The sequence below is a fragment of the Carettochelys insculpta genome, chromosome 22 (genome assembly GCF_033958435.1).
Source record: "Carettochelys insculpta isolate YL-2023 chromosome 22, ASM3395843v1, whole genome shotgun sequence".
NCBI lineage: Eukaryota > Metazoa > Chordata > Testudines > Carettochelyidae > Carettochelys > Carettochelys insculpta.
In genome coordinates, this window is record NC_134158.1 from 15,177,339 (window position 1) to 15,204,450 (window position 27,112).

Genomic DNA, 27,112 nt, shown 5'->3' on the forward strand with positions numbered 1-27,112 from the left:
AGGGAGGCGAAACCCCCTCGGGAAATTTCCTCCCGGTGACCCGATAGCTCCTGAGTGTGCGGCAGGACCCAGCAGACAGACACCGGGCAGGTACCGGAGAGCGAGGCTACGCCGCAGGGAACGGCGATACAGCATTCCAGCTCTGTCGATTACGTCGCCAGAGTCGACGTACCTGAATTTGGGCTTCCACTAAGGGAGATGGATACGATCCTGCACGCCCGTCGACGTCCCATGCTCCTAATGGGGGCCAGAGCACTGTGGTGGATGGGGGAGCCCTGTGCATTCAATTTAGCACCTCCCCACTCGGCGACTTAATCAAATTCCAGAAGATTGACCACAGCAGGGTCCCCCTCCCCTGTAGTGCACAGATACCTCACTGCCCGCACCGGCCATCGGGGAGATCGGCTGCTGGCAGCCACAGATCAGCTGTGTCACTGTAGCAGATTTCATTATCCACACCATCTCCAAGGCAGCGGGGTCCCATGGGTGGCCGTTCCAGAGTCTCCCTCAGCGGATGGTGCGGTGGGGCATTGTCTACACTGCGGTTTAGTCAGCAGAAGTTCTGTCGATGACTGAAACGTGCTATCATCTCATCGCCGTTGTGTTCACGCTGCTCTTCCACTGCCGGCCGAGTGCAGCCGCGTTCAACACGCTGGTGCTGGTGGTGAGAGCAGTGCATTGTGGGTAGCTCTCCCTCCATGCTACCTGGCACCTGCCCCAGGCAGGACTTGTGGAAAGGCAGCGCGGATCTCAGAGCATCGGGGAATGACTTCCTGTCCCAGCATGCCACCGCATTCCGACATTTTTCTATGTCTCCTGCTCACCCGGCCCTGGGTGAAAGGCTGGATCCCGCGCAACTCCCGGCTGTTGTGAACGCCTCGCGGATGGTTTTGCTGTACATCACATGAGCGCCCAGTCGAGCAGGGATCAGAGCTGCCCCAGCGGCTGCGCAGCATGGAAAGAAATGCCAGGTTATTGTTGGCGTTCCCGGTACGGCTGCCCACGGTGACCCATCGCTACTGGGCTCAGGAAGCCCGTGCTCAGTGGTGGGATCGTGTTGTTGTACAAGGCTGGGCTAGGTGACGCGGAGGGAGACACACAGAGTCATGCCCTCCCTGATTTCTGCCAGGCAACGTTCCCGCGAGGGTTTGAGCAGAATAAATTTTGTTACTGAGGAAGCAACTAGCCCAGCTGTGGGCGCTCTGCTCCTCCGCTGGGCAGCCTTGGAATCTGCTGCATGGCCGCCCAAGTGCTCAGCTTACAGGAAACAAGGCAAGGTGCCCCTTCGGCTGTGCCTGGCTGAAGGGACCAGAGTGGGAAAGGCAGAATGCTCCTGCTGAGCCCCACTAGGGAATCAGGAGTGGGCAGGCCATGAGGGGAAGCGTGCTGGCCCCAAGTCCCACTCTTTCCTCGCCAGCTGGAATATCTCCTCTCCACGGAAGACACAGGTAGGGTGAAATTTAAACCAGCAAGGAAATATATAATAGAATCACAGAATCCTGGGGGTGGAAGGGACCTCAGGAGGTCATCCAGCCCCTGCCCAAAGCAGGTCAACCCCAGCTAAATCATCCCAGCCACGGCTTTGTCAAGCTGGGACTTAAAAACCTCGAAGGATGGAGATTCCACCACTTCTCTAGGCAACGCATTCCAGTGCTTCACCACCCGCCTGGGGAAGTAGTTTTTCCTAATATCCAACTGACTTCTCTCTGTCTATAACTTCAGGCCGTTGCTCTGTGTTCTGCTGTCTGTCACCACTGAGAACAGTATCTCTCCATCCTCTTTCGAGCCCCCTCTCAGGAAGTTGAAGGCTGCTGTCAGATCGCCCCTCACCCTTCTCTTCTGCAAACTAAACAAGCCCAGATCCCTCAGCCTCTCCTCATAGGTCTTGTGCTCCAGCCCCTTCATCATTTTTGTTGTGAACTTGCTCCAGCACTCCCTGTCCTTTCTCTACTGGTGGGCCCAGAACTGGACACGTTACTCCAGATGTGGCCTCACCAGTGCCAAATAGAAGGGAACAACCATTTCTCTGGCTCTGCTCAAAATGCTCCTCTTAATGCACCCCAATAAGCTGTTAGCCTTCTCGGCTACAAGGGCGCACTGTGTCAGAGAGGTGGCCGTGTTAGTCTGTAGCTTTGAGAACAACGAGAAGTCCTGTGACACCTTATAGACTAACAGATATTTTGGGGCATAAACTGTTTACTCATATCCAGCCTGTCATCCACCATAATCGCTAGGTCCCTTTCCTCTGGACTGCTGCTGAGCCAGTCAGTCCCCAGAGAAGAATTATGACCTTCTGAGTCCCCAAACCACGTCACATGTAAGAGGCCCCATACCATAAAGAATGAATTTATTATTTTAACAGGAAGGGCATTAAATATATAAACACAACAGCTGTAGATGTGCGGAGGCAAATTGTAAATGTGTAGTAACAACTTTCATTTTCAGGGGTCCTCTCTGGCATGGAGACATCACGACAGAAATACATTTTGGACACATTCTTTGAACTAATTTTACATGTATGTAAAGTAGCAGTAGACAACACTATATAAAAATGCAAAATAAAAAAACACACGTTAAATAATACCACTACTACACTGGCTTTCTTCTATCACAAGAAGCTCTTTTGAAATTAGAATGTGCAAATGAGGCATCAGATATGCAAATATATACCTCATTTGCACTTTTATTTGCACACCTCTTTCGAAAGAGGAATGCAAGCGTAGACGCACCCTTTGGCCATTTCTACACAGGCCACTTTCTTTGAAAGTGGTGTGGTAATACACAGTCCGAAATATGCTAATGAGGCAAGGATGCAAATTCCCTGCACCTCATTAGCATAACATCACGTGACCATTCTTCCAGCCTCCAAAATGCCATTTAGAAGCGCATCCCCTGGGGGGTCTTCTGGAAGGAAGAGGGGTCCGTGCTTCTAAATGGCGTTTTGGAGTCTGAAAAAACGGTCTTCCGGACTCCAAATCACATGACTTTATGCTAATGAAGCATGGGGAATTTGCATTCGTGCCTGATTAGTATCTTTCACTCTGTGTGTTAGTATGCCACTTCCAAAGGAAGTGGCCCGTGTAGAAACGGCCTTTGAGACCACGAAACACCAAACAATAATTTTTGTATGTGGAACGCCGATGAAAATTTTCTTCAGACAAGAAAATCATTGTGAGACCAAAATGTACAAACAAACAGCAACATATACAACAAAACCAAGATGAATTGAATCAGGCTATCATAACAGTGAAGAAGTAACACTGTATCTGGTTTTGATAATGGAAAATATAGACCATCCGCGTATGATATTAACAAAGCATCAGATGCTCATGGCACACGTGTGAATTGTTCATGGAACACCAGTGTTCTGTACACCATAGCTTAGGAAACACTGCTCTAGAGGATACAGGATGAGGATAACCCACAAGCTTAAAACTCAATTGTGAGTTATATTGAAACGAATTCCAGCTAGGTAATAAGTAACCTGTCTGAAAATTGTCTGGGGATTGCAGCTTTGTTATAGATTGATTTGTTTTGTTTTTATAGAGGGTTATGCTGAATTACCTAATATTGGTACTAAAATCAGTAGCAGAAAGTCTTCATTACAATTAATTTTATATTATAAATATTAACATTCTTATCTGTGTAAGAAGGAATCTTATATTAGTATATGCATGCTGAAAATCTGTGTTGTATTACCAGGATATTTCTGTGAAAGTTAGTGCTATTTTGTTTACTGTTCTCACAGGAAACAACTTTTTTTACTCCTTGAAAAAGGAAAGTTTATCCTTTTTTTCATACGACGATATAAAACATTTCGTTAATGTTGTTAGGGAATACAGAGTTTATCCAGGCAAAATATGAAATAGATGGACAAATGTTTATTCCAATTTAATGTTTGCTACAAAACAACGAATTGTTGGGATTTTTCTTCTTCCATACTGTAAAAATACAACACAGTATGCACATGATATGCAATTTATAAGTCCATGTAAGAGTTTTTACACTGCAGACTCCCTATAATAAAATATTATCTTGCATGATCCAAAGCCAACAGTACAGAAATTCCCACTCTTTTTCCTAGGTAGCTATTGCTTCCATTTGTTTCCCTGGCCTTTTTCCCCCCTAGGACTACACATTAAGCTTGAGAAAACACCTTGGACAGAAAGAATGACAAGAAGTTATATGCATGACAGAGAGGGAAAGAATTTACCGGGAGAAAAGACCAGTAATCTCTACTCAGTCATAGAAAAAGTGAGAAAAACGAGCCTATGTTCAAGCAAATATAATGACTATTATAGACAATAGCCTCTAAATCATACACGTACATCATCTGAAATCATTTGCTCAGCAAGTCCTCAGAATACTTTGATGTGTATGTGTATCTTCCTTCACTTCTCTCAAAACTTTATATTCCTCCTTTCATCAGCACTGTCTGATACCAGGAAGGTTCCTGAAACTGACAGGCTCCGTCTACACTACAGCCATCCTTTGAAAGAAGTCCTTCTGGAAGAGCTCTTCCGACAGAGTGCATCCATGCACAAAAATGCGGATCAAAGGAGCGATCGGCTCTTTCGAAAGACAGCATCCGTACAGCCCCTGCTCATCCGAAAGAACAGGCCAGAGATCAAAAAATCAGGCGTCATGAGGACCGCTCTTTTGAAAAAACCAGCCTGTGGCGTATCTCCACCCATTTTCTTTCAAAAGCAGCTTTTGAAAGAAGGCGCCGTTCCTGAAACGGGAGTGGCAGTGCGCTTTCGACAGGAGCGCTGCGTTCTTTCCATTTAATTGTAAAGAATGCTGTTTTCGTGTAGATGCTCTGCTGGATATTTCCAAAGAGCCCTGTCCTAAGAGGACCACCTGGAAACTCAGCGCTGTGCTAAACAAGTGTGAAGAGCTGTTAATTGCATCGTGCTAGGAGGGGTCCCAGTGACCAGACCCGCACACAGCACTCCGGACTCACCAGTGTCTGGTATAAAGTCCAAACACTTCCCTGACTCTATGGGAACTCTCTTGAAATACGCCTTGTTCACATTGGTGCTCTTCGTTCTCTTGTGATCAGCCAATGCACCCAAGTCTTTCTCCACCTCTGTTGCATCCCCCTGACACATCCTCAGTTTATAGGAAAAAACCTTGTTAATCCCTCAGTGAATGTTCTGGCACTTTGCACTTTTAACTATCACCCCATGTCCATTACCCCAGTTTTCAAGGCCATCCAGATCTTCTCCTGGTCTGCAGCTTTGTGCCACCCATCGATTTTATTAGCCCTCCTCACTCATCGTTCCCAGGTCAGTTATAAAAATGTTAAATAAGATCAGTCCCCAAAACCGATCCCTGAGGAACTCTACTCCTAATCTCCACGTCATAGAATCATGGAATCCGAGGGCTGGGAGGGACCTCAGGAGGTTGAGTGCAGCCCCCAGGCCCAAAGCAGAACCAACCTCAACTAAATCATCCCAGCCAGGGCTTTGTCAAGCCAGGACTTGAAAACCTCTAGGGCTGGAGATTCCAGTGACCCATTACAATCTCCCCTTGAACCAGTACCTTATCCACCTTCCAGTTCTCGTACTAATCCAAATTGTCTCCAGTTTCGGGAATCGTTGCCCATGCGGAAGTAACCACAGCCCTTCCTGAAATCCACGAAGATGAAATTTACTGCTGTCACCTTTGATGTTCTCCCATGGCTGCAGCCCCAGGAAACGCTGCTTACAGAGAAGACTGAGGACAGGCACTGCCCTTCCCTTGCTGCAGCCCTGTCCCACCAAGCTGGGGCTCCCCCCTGCCCTGCCTAGCCCCATGGAACCGTGGGGCAGAGGTTCAGCTCTCCCTTCGTCATAGCAACCCCCTGTCCTTGAGTGGCAGTAGCTATGCTGGTAGGAGAATGTAATTGATCTCCCCGGAGAGAGAGAGAGAGAGAGAGAGAGAGAGAGAGAGAGGGAGAGAGAGAGAGAGAGAGAGAGAGAGAGAGAGTGTGTGTGTGTGTGTGTGTGTGTGTGTGTATTTCGGTCACACCCCCCAGCAACATGGTCTACCTACAAAATGCTGGTGTAGCCAGGGCCTCAGAATTACTCACACCTGAGCTGTGAACAGACAGCTCCTTCGGAATCGGAAGGGGCCCGATCAGGCAGCAGCAGAGATCAAAAAAAGAAAAAAAGGGTGGGCAAATGCAGAGCTGTGTTGAACGGCTCCAAGAGCGTGGCCAAGGGCAGTTCAGCCCAGGGTGTTTTTAAGGGATAACCTAGCAAGCGCCGCCTGCCCCTTGTTGGCTAACTGGGGACTGATGACATGTTTTAATGAGCCTGAGCTCCGGACAGCTCTGCTCAGCCCTCGGGATGGTGACCAGCTCTGGGAGCAGCATCCTCCAGCTCCGTGTCTGAAACAGGTGGGGAACCTCAGGGCCGGGAGCGCGTCCCAGTGACATGCTGTGACGCGTGTCGTCCGGTTCTGCGGGGGCCTTTCTCATCGATGTCCGAACATTCCCTGGGTGTCAGGGTCCGGGGAAGGGCCGTACCGTTGGCAGAAACTGTTTTCCTGCCCCTCGGCAGCTTACTGAAGTCCCACGATCCCCACCCCCCTCATACACCCCCAGGTCTTTTCGAGGTGGTTCATTTGTCCCAGCCCTGCCTCGAGGGATGTAAATAGAATATCTCCCCCTGCAACGCTTCTTCCCAAGCCTTTTCCTGCAAACATTCCACTCCCCTGCACCGGCTGACAAGTACAGCCCTGCAACCCTGCCACCCAGGGGGCTGCCTGCCCCTCAATCCAGCCCTCAGACATGACTCAATAGCACTGGCAGTAGCAGAACCAGGAAGCGAGGCCGGTTCTGGGGAAACTTCCCCTTCTGTGGCTCCTCTTTGAACAACTCTGGATGTAAGTATATCCCTCCCTCCCCTGCTCACAGGGGCCGGAAGCCACACCCCCACATAACCTCCCCCTGCCCCCATCCCAGCACTGTCCCATGCTGATGGGCTAAGAGTAGCACCGGCAGGAGGAGGTTGGCCAGGTCCTTCCACCTTCATCCTCCAGGGTGGGCGCTAGGCCCAGCTGGTCAGGAAGGAATGTCTGCCCTGCACCAAGGGAGATGGGCTGTCCTCTGCACTGCGCTGCTGCGCCAGGGAGGCTGGACAGGCCTGGTGGGAAAGGTGGGGGCAGCCTGGAGATGTCCATGTTCCCAGCTGGTGCCCAGGCTGGGAAGCTCCTATGTGGGGCTAGAAGCCTTTAACCCCACTGCTCCCCACGTGTGGGGGGGTAGGGGCACCAGGCAGCTGCAGGGGGGATGTGGTTTGCTGGGCACTGCAGGGAGCTGTTCTTGCCGTGTGGTTTTGCTAGATTTGGCCTGGAGATTGCAGAGAAACCACCAGATGGGGAAGAAAGGGGCTGAGCATGTCACAGACTTCCTGGGGCTGCCGCCCCGGCACAGTTCCTGATTCTGCTCACACTGGGGCCGCGGGCTGGGGAGAGCTCAGCACCGGGGGCTGGTGGAGGCACTGAGGGACCCCCCTCCCAAAACTGCTTCATCATGGCGCCTGTTGTCACTGTCCTCTTCCTTGGTGAGTATCAGAGACAGCCAGGGCGTGTGCCCATGGGGGGCGGATCTGAGACCAGGGTGTGTGCCCATGGGGGAGGGGGATCTGAGACCAGGGTGTGTGCCCATGGGGGGGGAGGGGATCTGAGACCAGGGCGTGTGCCCATGGGGGGGGATCTGAGACCAGGGTGTGTGCCCATGGGGGAGGGGGATCTGAGACCAGGGCGTGTGCCCATGGTGGGGGAATCTGAGCCCAGGGCGTGTGCCCATGGGTGGGATCTGAGCCCAGGGTACAGGCCCAGGGGGGTGGTGGGGTCTGAGGGCTGTAGGATCTGGTCCCTAACGAGTTGTTTCCTTTCCAGGCTGCTGGCTGGCCGGCGGAGCAGTGTGTCAGGGTGTGAGTACTGTGGGGAATGGGGCAGCTGGGGGAATTGCCCCATTAAGGACATGGGACGTGGCAGGGACATGAGGGGTGTGGATCCCACCCCCAACGGGATGCTGCTATCAGACCACTTCCCCTTGCCACACACAGAGGTGGGAGCTGAGGCCTCACCATGCTCGTTACAGCGATGGGCACCAGTTGGATAAATTGGGGGACCTGGTAGACCTGTTCTGGGGGGAGCTGTCCTGGGAGCCACTTCCTCAAACGACCCAAATCCAGGCCAGGAGCCCCACAGAGTAGATCCCAATTCACCCCGACTGCAGCGGGGGCAGGGCTGGGTAGTCCCTGGGGAACTGCGGGAGTCAGAGCCGGGAAATCTCCTTTCCCCTGTGTCTCACCCGGCTGTGGCCGCGGGGCCGGGCTGCGCCCAGGGCTGGGGGAGGGGTAACGCTGGCACGACAGCCGGGTAGAGGGTTGTGTCAGGCGGACGCCGTTTGTGTCACCCCCACTTAGTGCCGGTTTGTTTGTGAACCCAGAGGGGACCTACCCCAAACCCTCCATCTCCGCCAGCCCCAGCGGGGTGATCCCCAGCGGGGGAAACGTCACCATCCGGTGCTCGACTCAGCGCCAGGACATGAGGTTCCTCCTCGACAAGGCTGGAGCTCAGGACTATGTGAACCACACAGACCCTGCTGGCTCTGAGGCTGAATTTCCCATCACCGGCGCCAGGCAGGAACACAGCGGTGACTACACCTGTCGTTACAGCCACAGGACAGGACCGGCTGTCTACTCAGAGCTCAGCGACTCTGAGCAGATCATTGTAGTGGGGAGGGCCCAGCCTGGTACCTCAGCTCCCAGCCAGATCCTGGGGGGCTCCCTGTGCCCTGGGCCCAGCAGAGGGGAGGCTGAGGGTTGGGGGAGGCGACACAAGGATGGAGTCACAGGGGGTTCTCAAGCAGTGGGCAGCAGCAGCCCCTGGAGACGGAGGGCAATCAGGCACCTTACCACTCCCCTGGTGCCTGTGTGCCAGGGGCGCATCCCCGGGGCCTCCAGCCTCTGCCCAAGGCCAGAGGGGTGCCACGCTCTAGGGGGGTGAGTGAGGCAGGCCAGGGAGGGATAATCACTCAGTGGCTCTTCCCGGTGCCCCCCCCCTCCCCCAGACGCTGGTTCTGTCCCCGCAGGGGGAACAGACCCGACCCAACCTGGGGCACCGCCGGCTCCCACCTGCCCAGGTCTGGGGAGGACCCGCTGTCGAAGCAGCCCTGCAAAGTGGCTCTTGGTGCCCAAGGAGCTGTCTCTGGGGTTTGGGACTGGGGGGTTGGCCCCCTCCCCACACCAGAGCCCACCCCCTACATCTCCTCCTACCCCTGCCCCACCCCAGAGCCTCCCCTCCCTGCTGCGTTCCAACTCCCTCCCATCCCCCAGTCCCAGCCAGAGCCCGCACCCCCTTCCCCAGCCCGCAGAAAATCGGGAGCAAGGGAGTGTGGGGCAAGGGAGTGGAGGAGGGAGGGGGCAGGGCTGGCGTCTTGGAGAATGGGCAGGGCAGGGGCACTTCTTCCACCTGGGCACCTGCGGGGGAAACTGAGCCCCATAGCGGGGCCAGGCTGGACCTGCTGGATGGGGTTTAGGGGCTCCACTCCTGGGGCAGCGCCAGCTGCTGATCTCCCCGTTCCAGCTGCTACGTGACTCTCCCCTTCCCCCTACAGCAGCCCCCCCGGAGCGCCCGGATTTCACCCATGCCAACATCGCCCGCCTGGCGCTGAGCGCTGGGGTCCTGCTCATCCTGGGGCTGAACCTGTCTGACGACTGTTACAGCTGCCCCAGGGGGGCACCTTAGGTGAGGTGAACCCCACTTCCGCGCCCCGGCTCCCCCCAGGGGCTGGACCCAGGGCGAGACGGGCCCCTCTAACCTGCCGTCTCTCTGCACCCTCAGGAGCCTGGATCTGGCCACGTGGAGAAGAGAATCTCCCTGTGGGATGAACTGCTGCTCCCTGTGGGGGCTGAGACAGGGGTGCACAAAACCCCCAGCTCCCAACAGCCCTGCCTCAGGGAACCCGCCCCGACTGCTCCAAACCTGACAGCCACACCAGAGGATCAGCTCCCCACCCTGCCAGATCCAGGGAGGGAACCCAGGAGTCCTGGCGTGCAGGTGGATGAAAGAGATGAGGCAGCTGCTGAGGGCGCGTGCTGCCGTCCAGACTAGGGGTTCAGACGTGGTGTGGTGTATGAACAGACCCCAGAGGCAGGCGGCTTTTATTTGGGAGGCCAGTGAAAGCAGGAAGGACCAAGCCAGGCAGGTGTCGGGGACAGGAGTGCGGGGGCAGCCCCTGCCAGGAACACCTGTAGGGGAATGAGAAGGCGTCCAGCAGCACTTGGAAGACTAACAGAATAATGTATTAGCTGGCGAGCTTTGGTGAGACAGACCCACTTCTTGAGACCCACTTCAGACCCACTTCTTGGCGTGAAGAAGTGGGTCTGTCCCACCAAAGCTCATCACCTAATAAATTATTTTGTTAGTCCAGTAGCGCCTTTTTGTGTTGATAGAAACACAGACTAAGACGGCTGCCTGTTACCTAAAGGGGAAGTTACTGCGGGACACCACTAGGGCAAGCCCTGGCTCAATGGAGATGCACCGTCTGTGTCCCCTGGCTAGGTACAGCTCCATGCACCCGCCTGAGCTGGAGGTGGGAGGGGGGATGTCACTCCTTGTCCCAGGGTAAGGTGCAAGCCAGCTCCTGCAGCCACTCTCGGTAGACCTGGTCAAAGTGCTCGGTCTGCGCCACGGTGAAATGGCTCACCCAGTTGCCAGCTTCCCCTGCAAATAGTGACACTGGGTGGGCTGCTGAGTCTGTGTGGTGGGGGCGCCAGGCTGGGGAAGCTGCAGGCCCCCCCACCCGCCAGCACTCACGTCCTGCTCGCCCACCCCCACTGGTGCCCCCCCCGGGGGGAGTATTCCCATAGCAGCCCTGCCGTGCGCCAAAAGGTGGGATTGGGGTAGAGGCCATTAACTAGGGGGGTGAGGGCTTCTGGGTGCTACCCCAGCGTGGAGAGGGGAGTGGCATCTAGTGGTTAGGGTAGGGAGGGGGCGCTGGGAGCCAGGACCGCTGCGATCTCTCTGACTTCAGATTGGCCTCTGGGAAGCTGGGGTCAGAATCTAGCCATGATCCCACAGCAGGCGGGGGCGGGTAGGTCTGGTTGCCCCCTCAGATACCCCTTTAGCACCCGCCCCCCGAGGGGCGCCAGCTACCCCAGCTCACCAGAACCTCTCCTACTGGCCCAGCCTGGCAGCACGCACCCAGCTGTGGTCTCTGCTTTGGGGTCTGTCTTACACCCAGAACCTGGGCAGCCCCTGTGGAGACTCGCCCCCTTTATAAAGGGGCGCTGCCCCAATCCCCACCCCCCACTACCCTATGCGGGAGCAGGGCACAAGGGCCTGGAAGATTCTGATGATGACGCCGTGTGCCTCAGTTTCCCGCTGTTCTTTGCACGGCTCGGGGGAGTGGCGAGGGTCACGCCTGTCCTCGGGGGCAGCACAGGCCCCGCCGTGCACGAGGTGCGAGGCGGTCCCGGTCGTTAGGGAATTAATTGAGACCGAGAGCCAGGCCCTGAGCAACCAACCCACAACGGCTGGAAGCGACGGCCAGCTCAGCCGCCGCGTCTCCATGGCAATGCAAGAGCCGGGCTTGAAGTCAGGCTCAGGCATCTTCCGCGGTGCTCGGGCCTGGTGCCCCAGCCCGCCCGGGGGTGCCAGGTACCAGCTTGAGTCCAGTCGGCCCCATGCACTGCTGTGCAGAGGCAGCCCCCAGCTTCATGCTCCAAACAGCCACTGAAGGTAGCCCACAACCCCCGGGCCGGCGTCTGCACAGCTGTGCAAACGGGTTTGAACCCTGGCTGCTGGCACGACGCAGGCTCGGGTTTCAGGAGGGCACTAGGACGCCTGGGTTCAGTCCGGGGTTATGCAGGCGTGGAGACGCGCCAGCACAAGGGTGGGAGTCACTCCACTTCTAATCCTGGGCGTATAGCGCAGTGTAGACAGGACCCAACCCCGAATCAAAGCCCAGCTTGGTGGCCGGGGGGGCAGAAAGCATTGGTGTGGGGGGGGGTTGCTGCTGCATCTGGGGTGGTGCGGCCTGGCTGCCCCCAGCCCAGAGGCGGGGAGGGCCAGCGGGCAGCCCTATGGGGGGATGTGAGCCCTCAGCTGCCCACCTTTCCTCAGGAAAAGGCCCTTGCTCTGATCCATGAGGCTGGGAGGCGCCAGGCTGTAGTTGGTCATGGGGTTGTTCCTCATGGTCTGGAAGGAGGCGTTCTCCACCACGGAGGCCAGGGCGTCGGCGGCTAAGTCCTTGCCCAGGAAGTGGCAGATCCGCCCCACGCTGCCCGGCAGGTCCTGTGGGGGGCAGAGGAAGGAGGCTGGTGGGCTGTGGCCTCAGAGGTCGGGTGAGGGACCTGCCCACCCGCCACTGCGTTGTCCCAGCCCTCTCTGCTCCCCAGAACTCCAACCCCTTCCTTCTGCCCCCCCAGGTGTCGCCTCTGCAATCCCTTTGATGTGCAGCCCCGCCCCCCATCCTCCGCCCAGCCCCTTTGGGGTCCCCCCCATCCTGGTCCATCCGCCACCATACCCCCTACCCCAGCCCCTGCTGGGCTCCCCCATCTCCCTCCTGCCCCACCTCTTTCAGCTCCTCGTAGCTGATCCAGAAGAAGTTCTCACGGCCGTGCAGCTCCAGCCAGCCCTTCACGTGGTCGAACCAAGACCCAAACTGAACTGGAACGCAAAGGGGGGTGGGGGTTCACCAGGGGAATCGCCCCAGCCAGCGGGGGGTGGGTTTCCTACTCCAGCCAGCAGCTTTAGGTGGGATTCAAAGGGGGATGTTTAATCCGAACGCGGCTCGGCTCCACGTGTGACTCCAGATTGAGCGTGGGGGAGCTGAGATCAGAGCCACGCCCTGTCCCCCTGCAATGAAGAGTGACTCCAGATCAGACCGACCACTGAAGAGCTGAACCTGTCCCTAGTCTGCAGCAGGGCACATCCTGCCCAGTTCCTTGGGGGTGGCAGCTAAGGGACTGGACATGTTCCCACCAGGAAGCACAGCTCAAGGCGGGGTGAGTGCTGCAGCCCGACTCCGTAGCTCTCTGGGAGGCCGGCACTTCTCCCCAGAACAGCCTGAGGGGGAGCCGTGGGCAACCCACAGAAAATACCAACTTTCTGAGAACAGGACTCTTTCAGTTGTGAAGCCATGCTGCAATGACTCATGGGAGTTGTAGTCTAGATGTGGCTCCACCCTTATGCCTGGACTACATTTCCCATGATGCATCATGGGCTCCCCTCTTAGACAGTGTGATGAAGTGGGGGGGGGTGCATGTGTGAGACTCAGGCTGGATGTGTGGGAGATAAGCAGAGCAGCTCCCAGTGGCTAAGGGTGACCCTGGGGCTATAACCTAGGCTGGCAGGTTACAGCTCTGCCCTGAACAAAGAGGAGGGAGGAGCCGAGCGGGGTTTGATTCTGGGGGCGGCAGTTAGAAGCTGGGGGAAGAGGGAGCTGGAAGGCAGCCAGCCTGGCAAGGGGGGGAGCTACACCCCAGAGGGGCGCCCCTCGGGCTCCTGTACCCAAGACGGGTTGGAATGACTGTCTCTGACTGCTACACTGACGCTTCTGTAAGAAACCGGGCCTCTGTCGCGTAATAAACTTCCTGTTCTACCTGCTGAGTGAGAGTCACTCCTGCCTGCGGAGGGGGTGCAGAGCTTGGGGACCCCTGAGCCCCATCAGAGAGAGGAGGTGGTGCATTATGAGTTATGTAGTCTGGCTGGAGAGCCTAACTCCTTAAGGAGTTTGGGAACATCATACACATCATCGCAGAGAGCTGGAAGGGACCTAGTCCCCTGCACCCCCAGCAGGACCTTCCACCATCCCTGACAGATTTTTTTTTAACCGATTTGCCCCAGCTCCCTAAACGATTGAACTTAAGACCCCGGGTTTAGCAGGCCAATGCTTAAACCAATGAGCTAACCCTCTGCAAAGAACAGCTCCCACAATGCATTGCAGCAGCATGGCTACAGATTCACGGAATCACGGGAGTGCTTGGCCATCATGAACTGTTGTTCTCCTGGACTCTGCCTCCTGTCACCGTGCTGCCTGGCCAGACTGCAGCCCCCCATGATGCACAACTGGATGACAAAGCTCCTTGTACACCCTGCAGCGGCTGCTGCTGTATCCATGTGAAACCTGGGCCACATACAAGCGTCATTTGGAGACACTTGAACAATCGCATCAATGCTGCCTCAGAAGAATCTTAAGCCTCTCTTGGGAGGACAGGCGCACGAACACGAGCGTCCTAGAAGAGTCGCAAGTGACCAGCACTGAAACCAGTGTTCCCTGACAACTTCGTTGGCCTGGTCGCATGGTTCGGACGTCCGATCAGCGCCTCCCAGAACAGATTCAGTTTTCGGAGTTGGAGGAAGGCCAGAGGAGCGTTGGGGGCCAGCAGAAGTGATATGAGGACATGCTGAAGGCAGACGTGTGAAAAAGGGCAGCATCGGTGTCAACACATGGGAGAACCTTGCCCAAGACTGTCCCCAGTCGCGAGTGGTCATCCCTGGGGGGGTGGGGGGGTGGCACAATTTGAGAGGTCCCGTCATGGTGCATGAGAAGAGGTGGAGAAGGAGAAAAGACCACCACAAACTGCCCGGCGCCCTTCCAAGAGCTACCGCTGCCTGCCCCTTCCGTGGTAAGACCTGCAGCTCCAGAATCCGGCTGATCAGCCAGCAACGGACTCACAAATAGGAGGGTGACATGAAGACATCCTACTGGGGACTGACTGGCTCAGCAGCAGTACGATGGAAAGGGACCTAGGGGTTATGGTGGATGAGAGGCTGGATATGAGTAACCGGTGTGCCCTTGCAGCCAAGAAGAGTAACAGCATCCTGGGGTGCATTAGGAGGAGCATTGCAAGCAGATCTAGAGAAGTGGTTGTTCCCCCCTGTTCGGCACTGGTGAGGCCACATGTGGAGTATTGTGTCCACTTTTGGGCCCCCCCCAGTATAAAAAGGATGTGGATTTGCTGGAGCAAGTTCAGCGAAGGGCAACAAAAATGATGAAGAGGCTGGACCACAAGACCTATGAGGAGAGGCTGAGGGATTTGGGCTTGTTTCGTTTACAGAAGAGAAGACTTAAGGGTGATTTAATAGCAGCCTTCAACTTCCTGAAGGGCAGCTCTAAAGAGGAGGGTGAGAAACTGTTCTCAGTGGTGTCAGATGGCAGAACAAGGAGCAATGATCTGAAGTGGCAGAGGGGGAGGTGTAGGTTGGATATTAGGAAAAACTACTTCCCCAGGCAGGTGGTGAAGCACTGGAATATGCTGCCTAGAGAGGTGGTGGATTCTCCATCCCTTGAGGTTTTTAAGTCCCAGCTGGACAAGGTCCTGGCTGAGAGGACTTAGTTGGGGTTGATCCTGCTTGAAGCAGGGGGCTGGACTAGGTGACCTCCTGAGGTCCCTTCCAGCCCTGTGATTCTGTGACTAGCAAGTGACCGCAAGAAGAAGTCTGGCGGGAGAGCCTAGCTCCTTGAGGAGATTGGGAACATGGCAAAGGAATCCAAACTATAGCCCCCATGATGCACTGCAGCAGCATTGCTACAGAGATTCAGTGCCTCAGGGGAGTGCTTGGTCACCATGAACTATTGTCCTCTCCCCTCCGCCCCACCCCCGCCTCATTTGTCTTCGTTCACCATGCCGCCTGGCCAGACTGCAACTCCCATGATGCACCATGGCATGTCCCTGACTTTAGTGCATCCTGGGAGACGTAGTCCAGCCAGAGTCCGACCCATAGGGAAGAATGGGGACATAAGGTTGCTGCTGCCATGATCAGTGCACCAGCGGTGGGGCTGGAGCACAGTGCAGAGTGGGAGTGCTCATTCATGATGCGCCATGGGGGATCTAGTTGGGTGTGAGAGCCTGGCGCACAGAGGAGAAGCGGGACGAGGAGAGCTGTCCTGTTTCCAATGGGGATTTTTCTTGAGCGTTGGCTCTAACTAAAAAAGAAGAAAATCTATTTCTTCTGTCTGCACTGGAATTTTCTGTAGGAAAATTTGTCGTCCCCACGCCCCAGGGAGAAAAATAACATTGCACCCGGGGGTAGAACACAGGGCCCCAGGGAGCAGGAGCGCTGGGCAGGCAGGCCCACGTGGGGTGGCTCAAAGGAGGAGGGGGTGTCGTCAGCCCATCCCCCATCCAGCAATTAATTCTGCCACCTGACCCCCAACTCCGCTCCAGTTCTGCCCCTCCAGTGCCCCCTCTGTTCTGCCCATTTCAGAGCTGCCCCACTCCAGCCTCCACAATTCTGCCTCCCGCCCCCCAGTTTGTTCCCTAGTTCTGCTCTCCCCCAGGCTTTCTCCTCTCCTCCTGGCAGGGCAGGTGCAGTGAGGTCCCCTCTCCCCTTCCCTGCTGGCTGTTACAAGGCGGCAGGAGTGGAGGTGCCACCCCAAGCGGCTGGATACCCCGCCCCACCCCACACATAAGAATGGGGCTGACTCCTTTGGCAGGGGGGCTGTTCCCCCTGCCTCTTGGCCCTGAACATACCACTCACCCTCTCCTCTCAGGAAAGCCCCCAGTAGCTCATCCAGGGACAACGGGTCTTTCAGGAAGCAGACCAGTTTGGAGTAATGTTGGAGTGAAACCAGCAAGTCCTTGGGGTTACGGACAGTGTAGATCACCTGCAAGAAGGTGGGGAAATGGGTAAAGCAACCCGTGTCCCAGTGGGGGAAGGAGCTTGCAGTCAAGGTGCCAGGGCCCTGTCCCCAGTGATGCTGGATGCAAGTGTGGGGAGCAGATTGTATATCAGGAGATCTTGCTCTAGCCACTAGGCACCACTGTCTCCCCCAGAGCTGGGGATAGAACTCAGGAAGCCTGGCTCCCAGCCCACCCCCCAGCTCTAACCACCACAGATGAGGGCAGACCCTCAAAGGCCTGGCTCCTAGCACCCCCCAGCTCTAACCCCTAGACTCTACTCTCCTAACCAGAGCCAGGCCTAGAACCCAGGATGGTTGGTGCTTAGTCCCTGTGCTAACCACTAGACTATTGTGCCATAAGCAGGTTCTCTCTGCTTAGGCTCCTGGAGAATGGGGCTGGGTAGAGCCCCCTGAGCTCTCTCCCACCCTGGGGCCAGGGAGCTATGATTTGGCGTGCCAGTAGGGGGGCCCAGAGGACCCCTGATCCCCACTTCACCTTGGCCTTGGAGCCCCAGAAGGACTTGGGAAAGAGTTGGACAGGCAGATGGGAGCTGACAATGCGAGGGCGCTTTGCATCCTCCAGCCTGTCCCTGGACCCACTGGCCTCGACCCAGGGGCCCCGCTCCCAGCTGGGCATGCTGTGGCACCAGGAGACATCGCCATCCTCCCGGATGAGGCTGAGGATCTCCAGCATCCAGTTGGAACCTAGGATGGGAGCAAAAACAGGTACAGCCTGAGCCCGGGAGAGAACCCAGGAGTCCTGGCTCCCAGCCTCAACCTGAGCAAACCGCGAGCCCCTACTCCCCTCCTGGAGTTAGGGAGAGAACCCAGGAGCCCTGACTCCCTGATCTAACCACAAGCTCCCACGCCCCCCTCAGCATCAGGGAGAGATACTCTGCACTCTTTTATGCAGGGAATACCAGTGAGACGCACCCCAGCCTCTAGGTTAGCTCAGGGTCGGGTTGGCAGCCAGGACTCCTGGATTTACTCCCCAGCTCTGGGAGGGGAGCAGGGTCCAATGGTTATAGCATGGCTGGGTGCCAGGATGCAGCCACTGCTCATCGCCAGAGCCCCTACCTGACTTGGGGTAGGTCACGTTAAAGATATCATCATCCAGCACTTGGAAGTGGTTCTCCGCATAGCTGATGCTCTCGGGGGAGTAGATGTCTGCCTCGGCGGGGAAGAGCACCCCTTTGTAGGAGAAGCTTTGTCTGAGCATCACCGCTGCTGCTCCAAGGTCCAGGCTCCCTGCGTGAGTAGGAGCTAACTTAACTCTTCAGCATGGCCTGCCCATGGAGTCGGATGTCATTTTTGGGAAGAGGGAAAGGAAACAAGGGGTGAGGGACCTCAGCACCCTCTGGATCTGCTTCCCCGCATGGAACTGGGGTCCGAACCCAGGAGTCCTGGCTCCCAGCCCTTCCTGCACTACCCAGGGGACCCCAACTCCCCCTCCAGAACCAGTGACAGAACCCAGGAGTCCTGGCTCCCAGCTAACCTGTATATTTGAGATACTAATTTTGGTTTCTGGAGGTTTCACTACATGACCAAGTTCTTCATGAAAGATTCTTCAGTTCCTGGGGCCCAGCCTAGGGGCAGGCTACCTGACAGTCAACGCCAGTCTCTCCCCGGATGCAACCAGGATATCCTGATTCCCAGCTCCCCTGCTCTGTCTCCTGGATGCTGACAGAACATAGCCCTAGAGGGAGAGCACCTGGGCCCCATTGCCCGCCCCCCTGAGCCAGCCAGTCCCTGCCCTGATGCCAGGTGGGAGCCAGCACTCCCTGGAGGACAGACACCCTGTGTTCCTGTCCCTTCCTCTGACCTCGGTGCTGTTCCTACCCTCGCTATCTCGGCAGGTGCAGCAGAGGCCCCGATGTTGCTCACAGACAGGCCTGCTCCCCAGCTGCAGGCGTTTCGGCTGCGGACGCTGGAGCTGGAGGGACTCGTCAGCTACCTGGGCCGGTGGCTGCGCTGAGATTCCTGCTGGGCTGCCTTGGGGGCCTTTGGCCTGAGAACGGGAAGAAGCGTATTCTCCGGCTGGGGGCAGGTACGACTCTCCCGCAGAACTGACTCACCCAGAATTCAGATAGGTGATGTGATGAAACCTTCCTGGAGGTGGCCAAGCAAACCCCTCCTCCTCCGCCTTTTGCTCCCACTGGCTGGGACCTTCTGGCTTGGTTATCCTTATCAAACCTCCTCAGCCCTCTGTTCTACCAGCCAGCGCTGGCTGCCTGTCAGGCTGCGCTGGGTCTCTGGTCATCAGTGGCTATGGTTCCCCATCTCCAGGCCAATCAACGGGGTATAGGCAGCTACACAAGGTCACACCCACACCCACTTCTCCCATCAGCTTGTTACACATGCAGCGCGCAGGGAAACTGAACACACACCAGCCTCTTGCAAACCATTCAGACAATCCCTCTGCTCGGCACAAGGGAAGACCAACTAAAGTTCCTGCTATTTTTTTTCCCATTCGGGGGTGGAATAAATTTTATGTGCACCGAGGCATGTGGGTTTGTGCACCACCAGCAGCAACACACACTGCCCATTGCAAGAGCTCTACTAATCAGCTGGGCAGCACCTGTCTCTCTCCTGCACGCTCAGCTCACAGGGAACATGGGGTAGATCCCCACAAAGGAGTGCATGATGGAGAGTGCAGGCTGGGTCTCCCAGGGAGCATTCATGGGCTTTCCCCCAGTCGGATCTCAAGCCCCCCAACCATCAGGCCTATCTGCTGTGGGCACAGGAATTGGGCCAGCCCAGAGCCATGGGCCATTGTGACTGACAGAGCTGGTCCTCTGCCTTCCAGGCTGCTCTCCCGGCACTGGGATGTCTTCCCTGAAGGGCAGCTCAGACCGTCCCAGAATGCACTGAGGAGCCAATGCACTCAGCCCCACCGGGCGATGCTTCCCAGGATGCATTGCTGATGTCAGTCTTTGCATCCCACTGAGGCACTCTGGAGCTAGCCAGGATGCGCGGGGGCTGTGCACTCGCTGGGGAAGGCATGCTCCAGCAGGCATTGCTTGTGTCACCCTAGGCTGAGGTGCGCTGTGGGGAGGAGGCTGCCTTGGTGGTTAGCCGCTCTCCTTCCAGCTGGCAGTTGCTCCCGCTGGTTACTACCACACTGGCTGTGAGGCAGATGCACTTGCTGCGCTCAGAGCCCTGCGTCCCACAGGATCACAATAGGTCAAAAACCTTCCAAGCCCCTTGTTCAGACTCTGCTGCTACCCCAGGATAGAGCCTCTGGAGCCTTGCATGGCTGTGCTCACTGCCACCCCCCTGGTTTCTGGGCACGTTTTGCACATGGCAAAGGAGCAGGACAACACTGATTCGGCCTCAGCTGGAGCATTGTGTCCTGTTCTGGGCACCACATTTCAAGAGAGAGGTGGAGAAATTGGAGAAGGTCCAGAGAACAGCAACACGAATGGTTCAAGGTCAAGAGAACATGAGCTGTGTGAAAGACGTGGGCTTGTTTAGTTTAGAAAAGAGAAGACCGAGGGGGACAGGATAACGGTTTTCAAGTACCTCAAAGAGGGTTACAAGGAGGCGGGAGAAAAATTGTTCTCCTTGGCCTCTGGGGTCAGGACAAGGAGCAACGGGCTTCAACTGCAGCAAGGGAGGTTTAGGTTGGACGTTAGGAAAAACTTCCTGTCAGGGAGTTGGAATAAGTTGCCTAGGGAGGCTGTGGAATCTCTGTTGCTGGAAGTGTCAGAGAGGTCACCATGTTAGGCTGTAGTTTCGAGAACAACAAGAAATCCTGTGGGACCTTATAGACTAACAGATATTTTGGAGCATAAGTTTTCGTGGGCTTTTGCCCACGAAAACTTATGCTCCAAAATATCTGTTAGTCTATAAGGTGCCAGAAGCCTTCTTGTCGTTCTATTGCTGGAGACTTTTAAGAGCAGGTTAGACCAACACCTATCGGGGATGGGCTAGAAGGTGCTTGGTCCTGCCATGAGGGCAGAGACCTGGACCAGATGACCTCTCGAGGTCCCTTCCCGTTCCAGTGTTTTATGATTCTATGAAACCATCTCTCCAGCAGCAGGGGCAAATCAGTCCTTGCAGCGCAGCTGAGGGGCTGACAGAACAGGGTTTTCTCTGGTTCCTCCCCAAAGTGCCCCTCCGGTATTGTATAGAGCATGTAATACTGGAGGTTTCTCCAGGCACAGCTGAGTGAGCCAAATCAGGGTAAATTCCCTGAGGGGAGCACCCGACATTTGCTTCGGTTGCATTTTGAACCGTCGTGTGACAAGGGCCATCCAGCAGAGTCCGTCAAGCTCTCGCACGGAACCCGCCAGGAAACCGCAAGCGAGGAAGACCTCGGGCAGCGTGGAGAAGATCGCCTGAGACAGAAGGACAACATCTGAGGTCAGCTAGGAGTTTGGTCCCAGGTGGTGACGTGGAGGATACCTGGAGATGACCTGTGCTCCATGCCCAGTACAAGGGTTTAAATCAAGTAAGTCAAGTGACAAGGTGCTCCACTTGCTGCTAGGGTGGTGACCCCTGCTGGTTGTTCTGCAGAACAGCTCATGGTCTCCATGCCCCGTCCCTGGGCTGAACGCCATCGCTAGGCTCCTCTCTCTAACGTGGCGCCCCGTCCCCTCCCTTTTGCTCTACGACTCATCCCCGGGGCCAGATCACGCCGGTCACGTTCCCCTTCTGGGTTACCGAAGGCCCAAAGTGTCTCTCCTCTGCTCAGCCTGGGCCACTCCCCGGCTCTGTCTGCACCGCCGGGGAGTGTGTATATTTTAATAGAATCTTTGCATGATCATGTATCTTTGCAGCTCCCCCTGTAGTATCCCATATATTTTAATAGGAGCTTTGTACCTAACTCTGTACTGTACCTAAGGCTCCATTTGAAGGCTATGCTCTTCTGTACGTCTTGCACTGTCTCTCTACGGCTGCGTGGGGGGGGCGGTGAGAACCGCCTGGAAGTGTGACTGTGGCTGCTTAGCAAGTTACCCTCTGGAGCCCGCCTGTCTGCACAACAAAGACTCGGAGGCTGAAGAATCATAAGAACTGGACTCTACAGCAGTGACCCACCCAGAGAAGAAGATGAAGTCCCACCTGGAGGTGATGAGTCACACAGAAACCTGGGTGGTTGGAAAGGACCAGACCCATCTGCCATTGACTGGTGACTCATCATGCCTGGGGCAGTGGGACAGAACCAGGACTATGGACTAAACGCTATCAAAGACGTGGGCACCACAACAGGGCTGGGTTCTTCTTCTCATCTTGTCAATACCAGAGCTTTGCTCCGGATCAACAGAACCTGGCTCCACGCTCACCTCTAACCCATCTGGCCAGTGGTGGCTCCCAATCTTTTCCGGACGGGGACGCATTTTGACAATTCAGGATGACTTGGTGGCACAAGACAGTTCAAAAACAGTGTGTCAGGGGGAACCGAGCCGTAAGGAGCTAATTATGCATCTGAGACAAGCATGTAAAATTGCCCCCAATGTTTATAGCTTCATAGTAGTTATTTCATAGAAAGAGGGAAAATGCATTAATAATAATAATAACGCGATAAAGAGCCTCATCCCCAAATCACTCCCCGCTCCTGCTCCTGCAGCTTAAACTCCACATTCAAGGGCTGGAGGGGCTGGGGGGGAGTCACACTGGGGGGCTGGGGTCATACAGAGGCTGGGGGAGTCACACTGGAGGAGTCACACTCAGGGCTGGGGCAAGACACAAACAAGCAAGATGCGGAGAAATTAGAGAGGTCCAGAAAAGAGCGACAAGAATGATCAAAGGGCTAGAGAATGTGACCTATGGAGAAAGGCTGAAAGAATTGGGCTTGTTTAGTTTGGAAAAGAGACGACTGGGGGGGACATGGTAGCGGTTTTCAGGTACCTAAAAGGGTGTCATAAGGAGGAGGGAGAAAACTTGTTCTTCTTGGCCTCTGAGGATAGAACAAGAGGCAATGGGCTTAAACGGCAGCAAGGGAGGTTTAGGTTGGACATTAGGAAAAAGTTCCTAACGGTCAGGTGGTCAAACAGCGGAATAAATCGCCAAGGGAGGTTGTGGAATCTCCATCGCTGGAGATATTTAAGAGCAGGTTAGAGAGATGTCTATCAGGGATGGTTTAGACAGTACTTGGTCCTGCCATAGGGGCAGGGGGCTGGACTCGATGGCCTCTCGAGGTCCCTTCCAGCCCTAGTATTCTGTGATTCTATGAAATGAAAGCTGACAAATCAGACAGACAGAAAGAAAGGGGGCAAAAGCAGGGAAAGGACGACAGTGGGCGAAAATGACTTACTTCAAGAGTCTATTAAGTGGCTTACCTGGGATGACTGTGAATATCAAATAGTCCTATTCGAACTGGAATTCATATTCAGGTTCGACACATTAACACGTGGTATGAACAGAGGCACCTCATGCATTACAAGGATGGGTATCAGCGAGGCAGCCGGGTCAATGTGTATCTTCAAAAACAACAAGAAGTCCTGGCGCACCTTAGAGACTTAACAGATATTTTGGAGCATCGGCTTTCCTGGGCAAAGCCCCGCTGTGGCAGACGCACGAGTCAGATGCCCACGAAAGCTGATGCTCCAAAATAGCTGTTAGTCTCTAAAGTGCACCAGGACTGCTTGTTGTCCTACAAGGGCTGCTTCCCTTCCTTTGACGCTCGTAATTATCTCAGGCAGGGCCATTAACATCTCCCCACTCCTCAGTCCTCTCCGATGTATTTAATGTGTTAGTTGTTTTATATTTTTTTGGTCCTCTGTACTTATAGATGTCAGTCTGTACTGGAAATGCGGTTGAGCTGAAGAAGTGGGTCTGTCCCACAAAAGCTCATCGCCAAAGAAATTATTTTGTTAGTCTTTAAAGCACTACATGCCAGCTTTTTTGTTTTGATAGACTACAGACGGGCAGGGCTAATGCTGTCACCGGTCAAAGGGGGAGAAGCTGTCTTTGTAATGCGTAATTGCGTCTCTACTGATAGAAGGAGCTGCTTTATGTGGCAGTGTTACGGAGCTGCAAATGGCACCTTTAAGTGAGCTGCTGGCCACCCTTAACAAATCTAATCACGACCCATGTTTGGGTCCGGACCCCTAGGTTGGGAATCCCTGGCTGCAACCTTTGGTAACTATAAGCACCCACAAGACAGAGAGAGTGTGTGTGTGTGTGTGTGTGCGCGCAACCACAAGACAGTGTGTGTGTGTGTGTCTCTGCAACCACAAGGCAGTGTGTGTTTGTGTGCAACCACAAGACTGTGTGTGTGCGCAACAAGCCTGTGTGTGTGTGCAACCACAAGCCTGTGTCTGTGCGTGTCTGCAACAAGACAGTATGTGTGTGTGTGCAACCGCAAGACAGTGTGTTTGTGTGTAACCATGACTGTGTGTGCAACCACAAGACTCTGTGTATGTGTGTGTGCGTGCACGCGCGTGCCTCTGAGTGAACTATGTGTAATATATGTGTATAATCTAATGGTACTATATTCTCAATAAATGCAGCGTTCTTGCCGTATCCCTCTAAAAAGATCTCGTGCGCTTCTTATAACACCAGGTTTTTCGGAAATAACTTGTTCAATGGTGGAAATAAGTTATTTCTGGAAGAGCGTTCCCACGGCACAAGCACTTCGAAACGGAGCGTTCCCATGAGACAGCCCAATTTCGAAGCAAGAGCAACGCTGGGACGCGTCCCTGGAGGCCAATTAACTTGTAATGGCCTCTGCTCGGTGCACATTGAGTCCATTTCCAAATAGGAAGGGGCGAGGGGGTCGGCGAAAGTGGCTCGTTTTGGTGGCATTACTATTTCGAGGGAATTGCCTTGTTATTCCAGAATACCAAGTTTTGCAGCGCGGACAAAGGTTTTTGGTTTTGTTTTTTTTTGTGGGAAAAAAGTCTGTTTAGTTTTTTCCCCTGCAAACCACCCTCCTCCCCACCAGAGTAGATAAGCCCCGAGTGGCTGGGAGGGGAATCCAGAATGGCCCCACACTCTGGGGCCCTGCTCTCCCCTTCTAGCTCTCCCTGCCTTTCCCTGAGCTCTCTCCTCTCTTCCCCCCAATCAAGCACCCCAGTTTGGAGCTGGGCTTGGACTCGGTGACCACCTGAAGTCTCTCCCAGCCCTAGGATTTTATGAGTCACTGCAATTCCCTGCCAGGGCTTGTCTGCAACTACGGACTCCCAAGGGGCTGGAGGATCAGTGGACACTTGTGCTGGCTGAGGGTACTGTCCCAAGACGCCCCATATGCCAACTCAGCCTTGGGGTCCCTTCATCTCCGGGAGCCTCTGGTGTCCATCTGCACCCGCTCCAGGACTGCTCTTTACAACAATGCTGGGACAGTCACCGGGCTCCTCTGCCTAAGACCACCCGAGCTGCCATGCGCATGGGATGAACTTTGTCGAGGGCAGATAAAGGACTACGCAACCTACGCTGCTGAGGAAGGAAAACTCAGTCACCTGCACACAAAATGCGGACAGAGCGCCTAGGAACGAATTCCGCCGGATGGGATCTGGGCTCGCAGTGGCTCAGGAGCTAACTTGGAGTGAACTAGGGAACACGGCTGCTCATATAACCCTTCAGCCAGGTGGAGGCTGCTGCAGCCAGGGTTGGGTTCAATATCACCCAGGGCAGGGGTGGCCAACCAGTTAGGGACGAAGAGCCATGGACTCTATGTGTATTTTGATCTATCTAGATATAATAGCTAGATAGAGATCAGTATGGATAGATAAAAATAAATGTACAATAGGTGGCTCAATGCCCTTCCCCAGGGCCAGGCACCCCCAGCCCCTGGCTCTAACCCAACCCTCATCCCCCCCCAGAGCCAGGCTCCCCCAGCCCCTCCTTCACCTTAACATGACGCCAGCTACTCACCAGGGTCACTGCCACCAGGCACTTCTCACCCCCAGCTCTGGGGTGTGTGCTCAGAGAGGTGGACGGCCCTCCTGGCTCACAGCTCAAAGAGCCTCCACCCAGAGTGGGCTGGGCAATGGCCTTGTGCTTCTTGGGTTACCAGTTCCAGTGATCTCAGTGCCCCCTCCCAGGCCACCCATCCTCCACACCCCACTCACGGGCGCGCCCCTTGGTCAGTGCAATCCCAGAGTTCGCAGGCACATCTGCAGAGTTCACTCCCCTCTAACCTTGGCTGAAATGGGATAAACAGGCACCTGATTCACTCCATTGGTCACTCGCCAGGCTCCACCCAACTGCTCTGGCTGTCTCCCTTCACCAGCCACCCCGCTGGCTGCTTGTCATGCCTCTCCACCGCCACCCTACTGGCAGTCAAGCATCCTCCCCTGCTGCCATCCCCCTCTCTGCTTCGAGCTCTCCGTGTCAGTCCCTTTTGCTGGCTGAACCAAAACGCTGTCCCAGCTCAGGCGATTTCATTTCCCAGGGATTGTGGCTCTGAGCAGGCAGGGCAGAAAGGCAGCTCCACCATAACTGGGCTCCAGCTGCAATTACAATAAAGCCAGAAACAACAAGAAGTCCTGTGGCTCCTTATAGACTAACAGATATTTTCTTTGCCCAGGAAAGCTTATGCACCCAAATATCTGTTAATCTGTAAGGTGCCACAGGACTGCTTTTCGGAAGGTACAGACTAACCCGCTTACCTCTCTAATAAAGACAGAGGCTCCTAAAGAAACAGGTTTGGCTCCACAGCTCAGGAACATGCCTGGGGCGGGGGGGGGTGATGTGCACTCCCATCCAGAATACTTGTCCCCACCCTTCCTACTCACACACACAGCTCTGACATCTGAGCCCTTCCTTAATGAAGTTCTTTCCTCAGACCCAACACCTGCCAAGTTGGGTGTTGGGAGCAAAATTCCAAAACTCTAAGGAAATCTAAGCAAAGCAGAAAGAAGTTGTATTTACAGAAATCCACCCAGAGTCTCTCCTCCCCATTTAACTGCCAGAGAAGCCTTCACCCAGATCCTGCTCATGAAAAAAGCCAACCCGTGTCCTTGGGACTCTCCTAAACAAGACAGGAGAAGTCATCCCTCCTCTCTACACCAAGCTGATGGGCTTTGGCAGGGGGACTGTGTCCAGGGCTGGCTGTCACTTCTCCACAAAGAGGTGGACAAACCCCAGGAGGTCCAAAGGAGAGGAATGAAAATGATTACAGGTCCAGAAATCTTGAGGAGATGTTGTTGGACTCCAAGGGGTCACACCGCCCATGGCTGCCAGCCCTGTTGTACAGCTTCCAGACATCTGGGTCGCAGTGGGATACATTACCAGAGCTGGTGAAGTAAGGGGGGGGGAAGGGGGCATGGGGGGGTTCGCGGGAGGGTGCAGGAGCAGCTGCAAGGTACGGCAACCTGGAGACACCCAGTCCAGGTGTGCTGGAGCTAATGGTCATTAAAGTCATTTCCGTGCTCATGAGGCCAGGACTTTGAAATGGAAGCCTGCCCTTAGACACCTGAGGTCAGGTTCATTGCCTGTGTTTAATCAGGCCTGAGATGTGATAAGCGTGCAGCCGGGCCGGACACTTCCTCACTCCATTGGGACAGCTGATTCAGAGACCATCAGGAAATAGTAACACCA

General features: G+C 55.1%; 1 protein-coding gene across 9 annotated transcripts in view; it reads right to left on the bottom strand.

Moving 5' to 3' along the window:
• Window positions 1–1,499: 1,499 nt before the first annotated feature.
• LOC142024218 (sulfotransferase 2B1-like) overlaps window positions 1,500–27,112 on the bottom strand; it is a 36,583-nt gene continuing 10,970 nt past the window's right edge. The window contains exons 2-8 of one of the 9 annotated variants that reach the window (XM_075016003.1): window positions 18,467–18,635; window positions 17,705–17,913; window positions 17,124–17,332; window positions 16,486–16,612; window positions 12,575–12,669; window positions 12,114–12,294; window positions 9,295–10,247 (exon numbers count right to left, since the gene is read on the bottom strand). In XM_075016003.1, coding sequence (XP_074872104.1) covers window positions 9,586–10,247; window positions 12,114–12,294; window positions 12,575–12,669; window positions 16,486–16,612; window positions 17,124–17,332; window positions 17,705–17,846 — 1,416 coding nt within the window. In that variant the 5' untranslated portion in view covers window positions 17,847–17,913; window positions 18,467–18,635 and the 3' untranslated portion in view covers window positions 9,295–9,585. Of the gene's footprint in view, window positions 4,600–9,292; window positions 10,723–12,113; window positions 12,295–12,574; window positions 12,670–16,485; window positions 16,613–17,123; window positions 17,333–17,704; window positions 17,914–18,466; window positions 18,636–27,112 lie in introns of those variants that run through there. The other 8 variants (XM_075016002.1, XM_075016008.1, XM_075016000.1 and 5 more) reach the window with 8 other exon arrangements.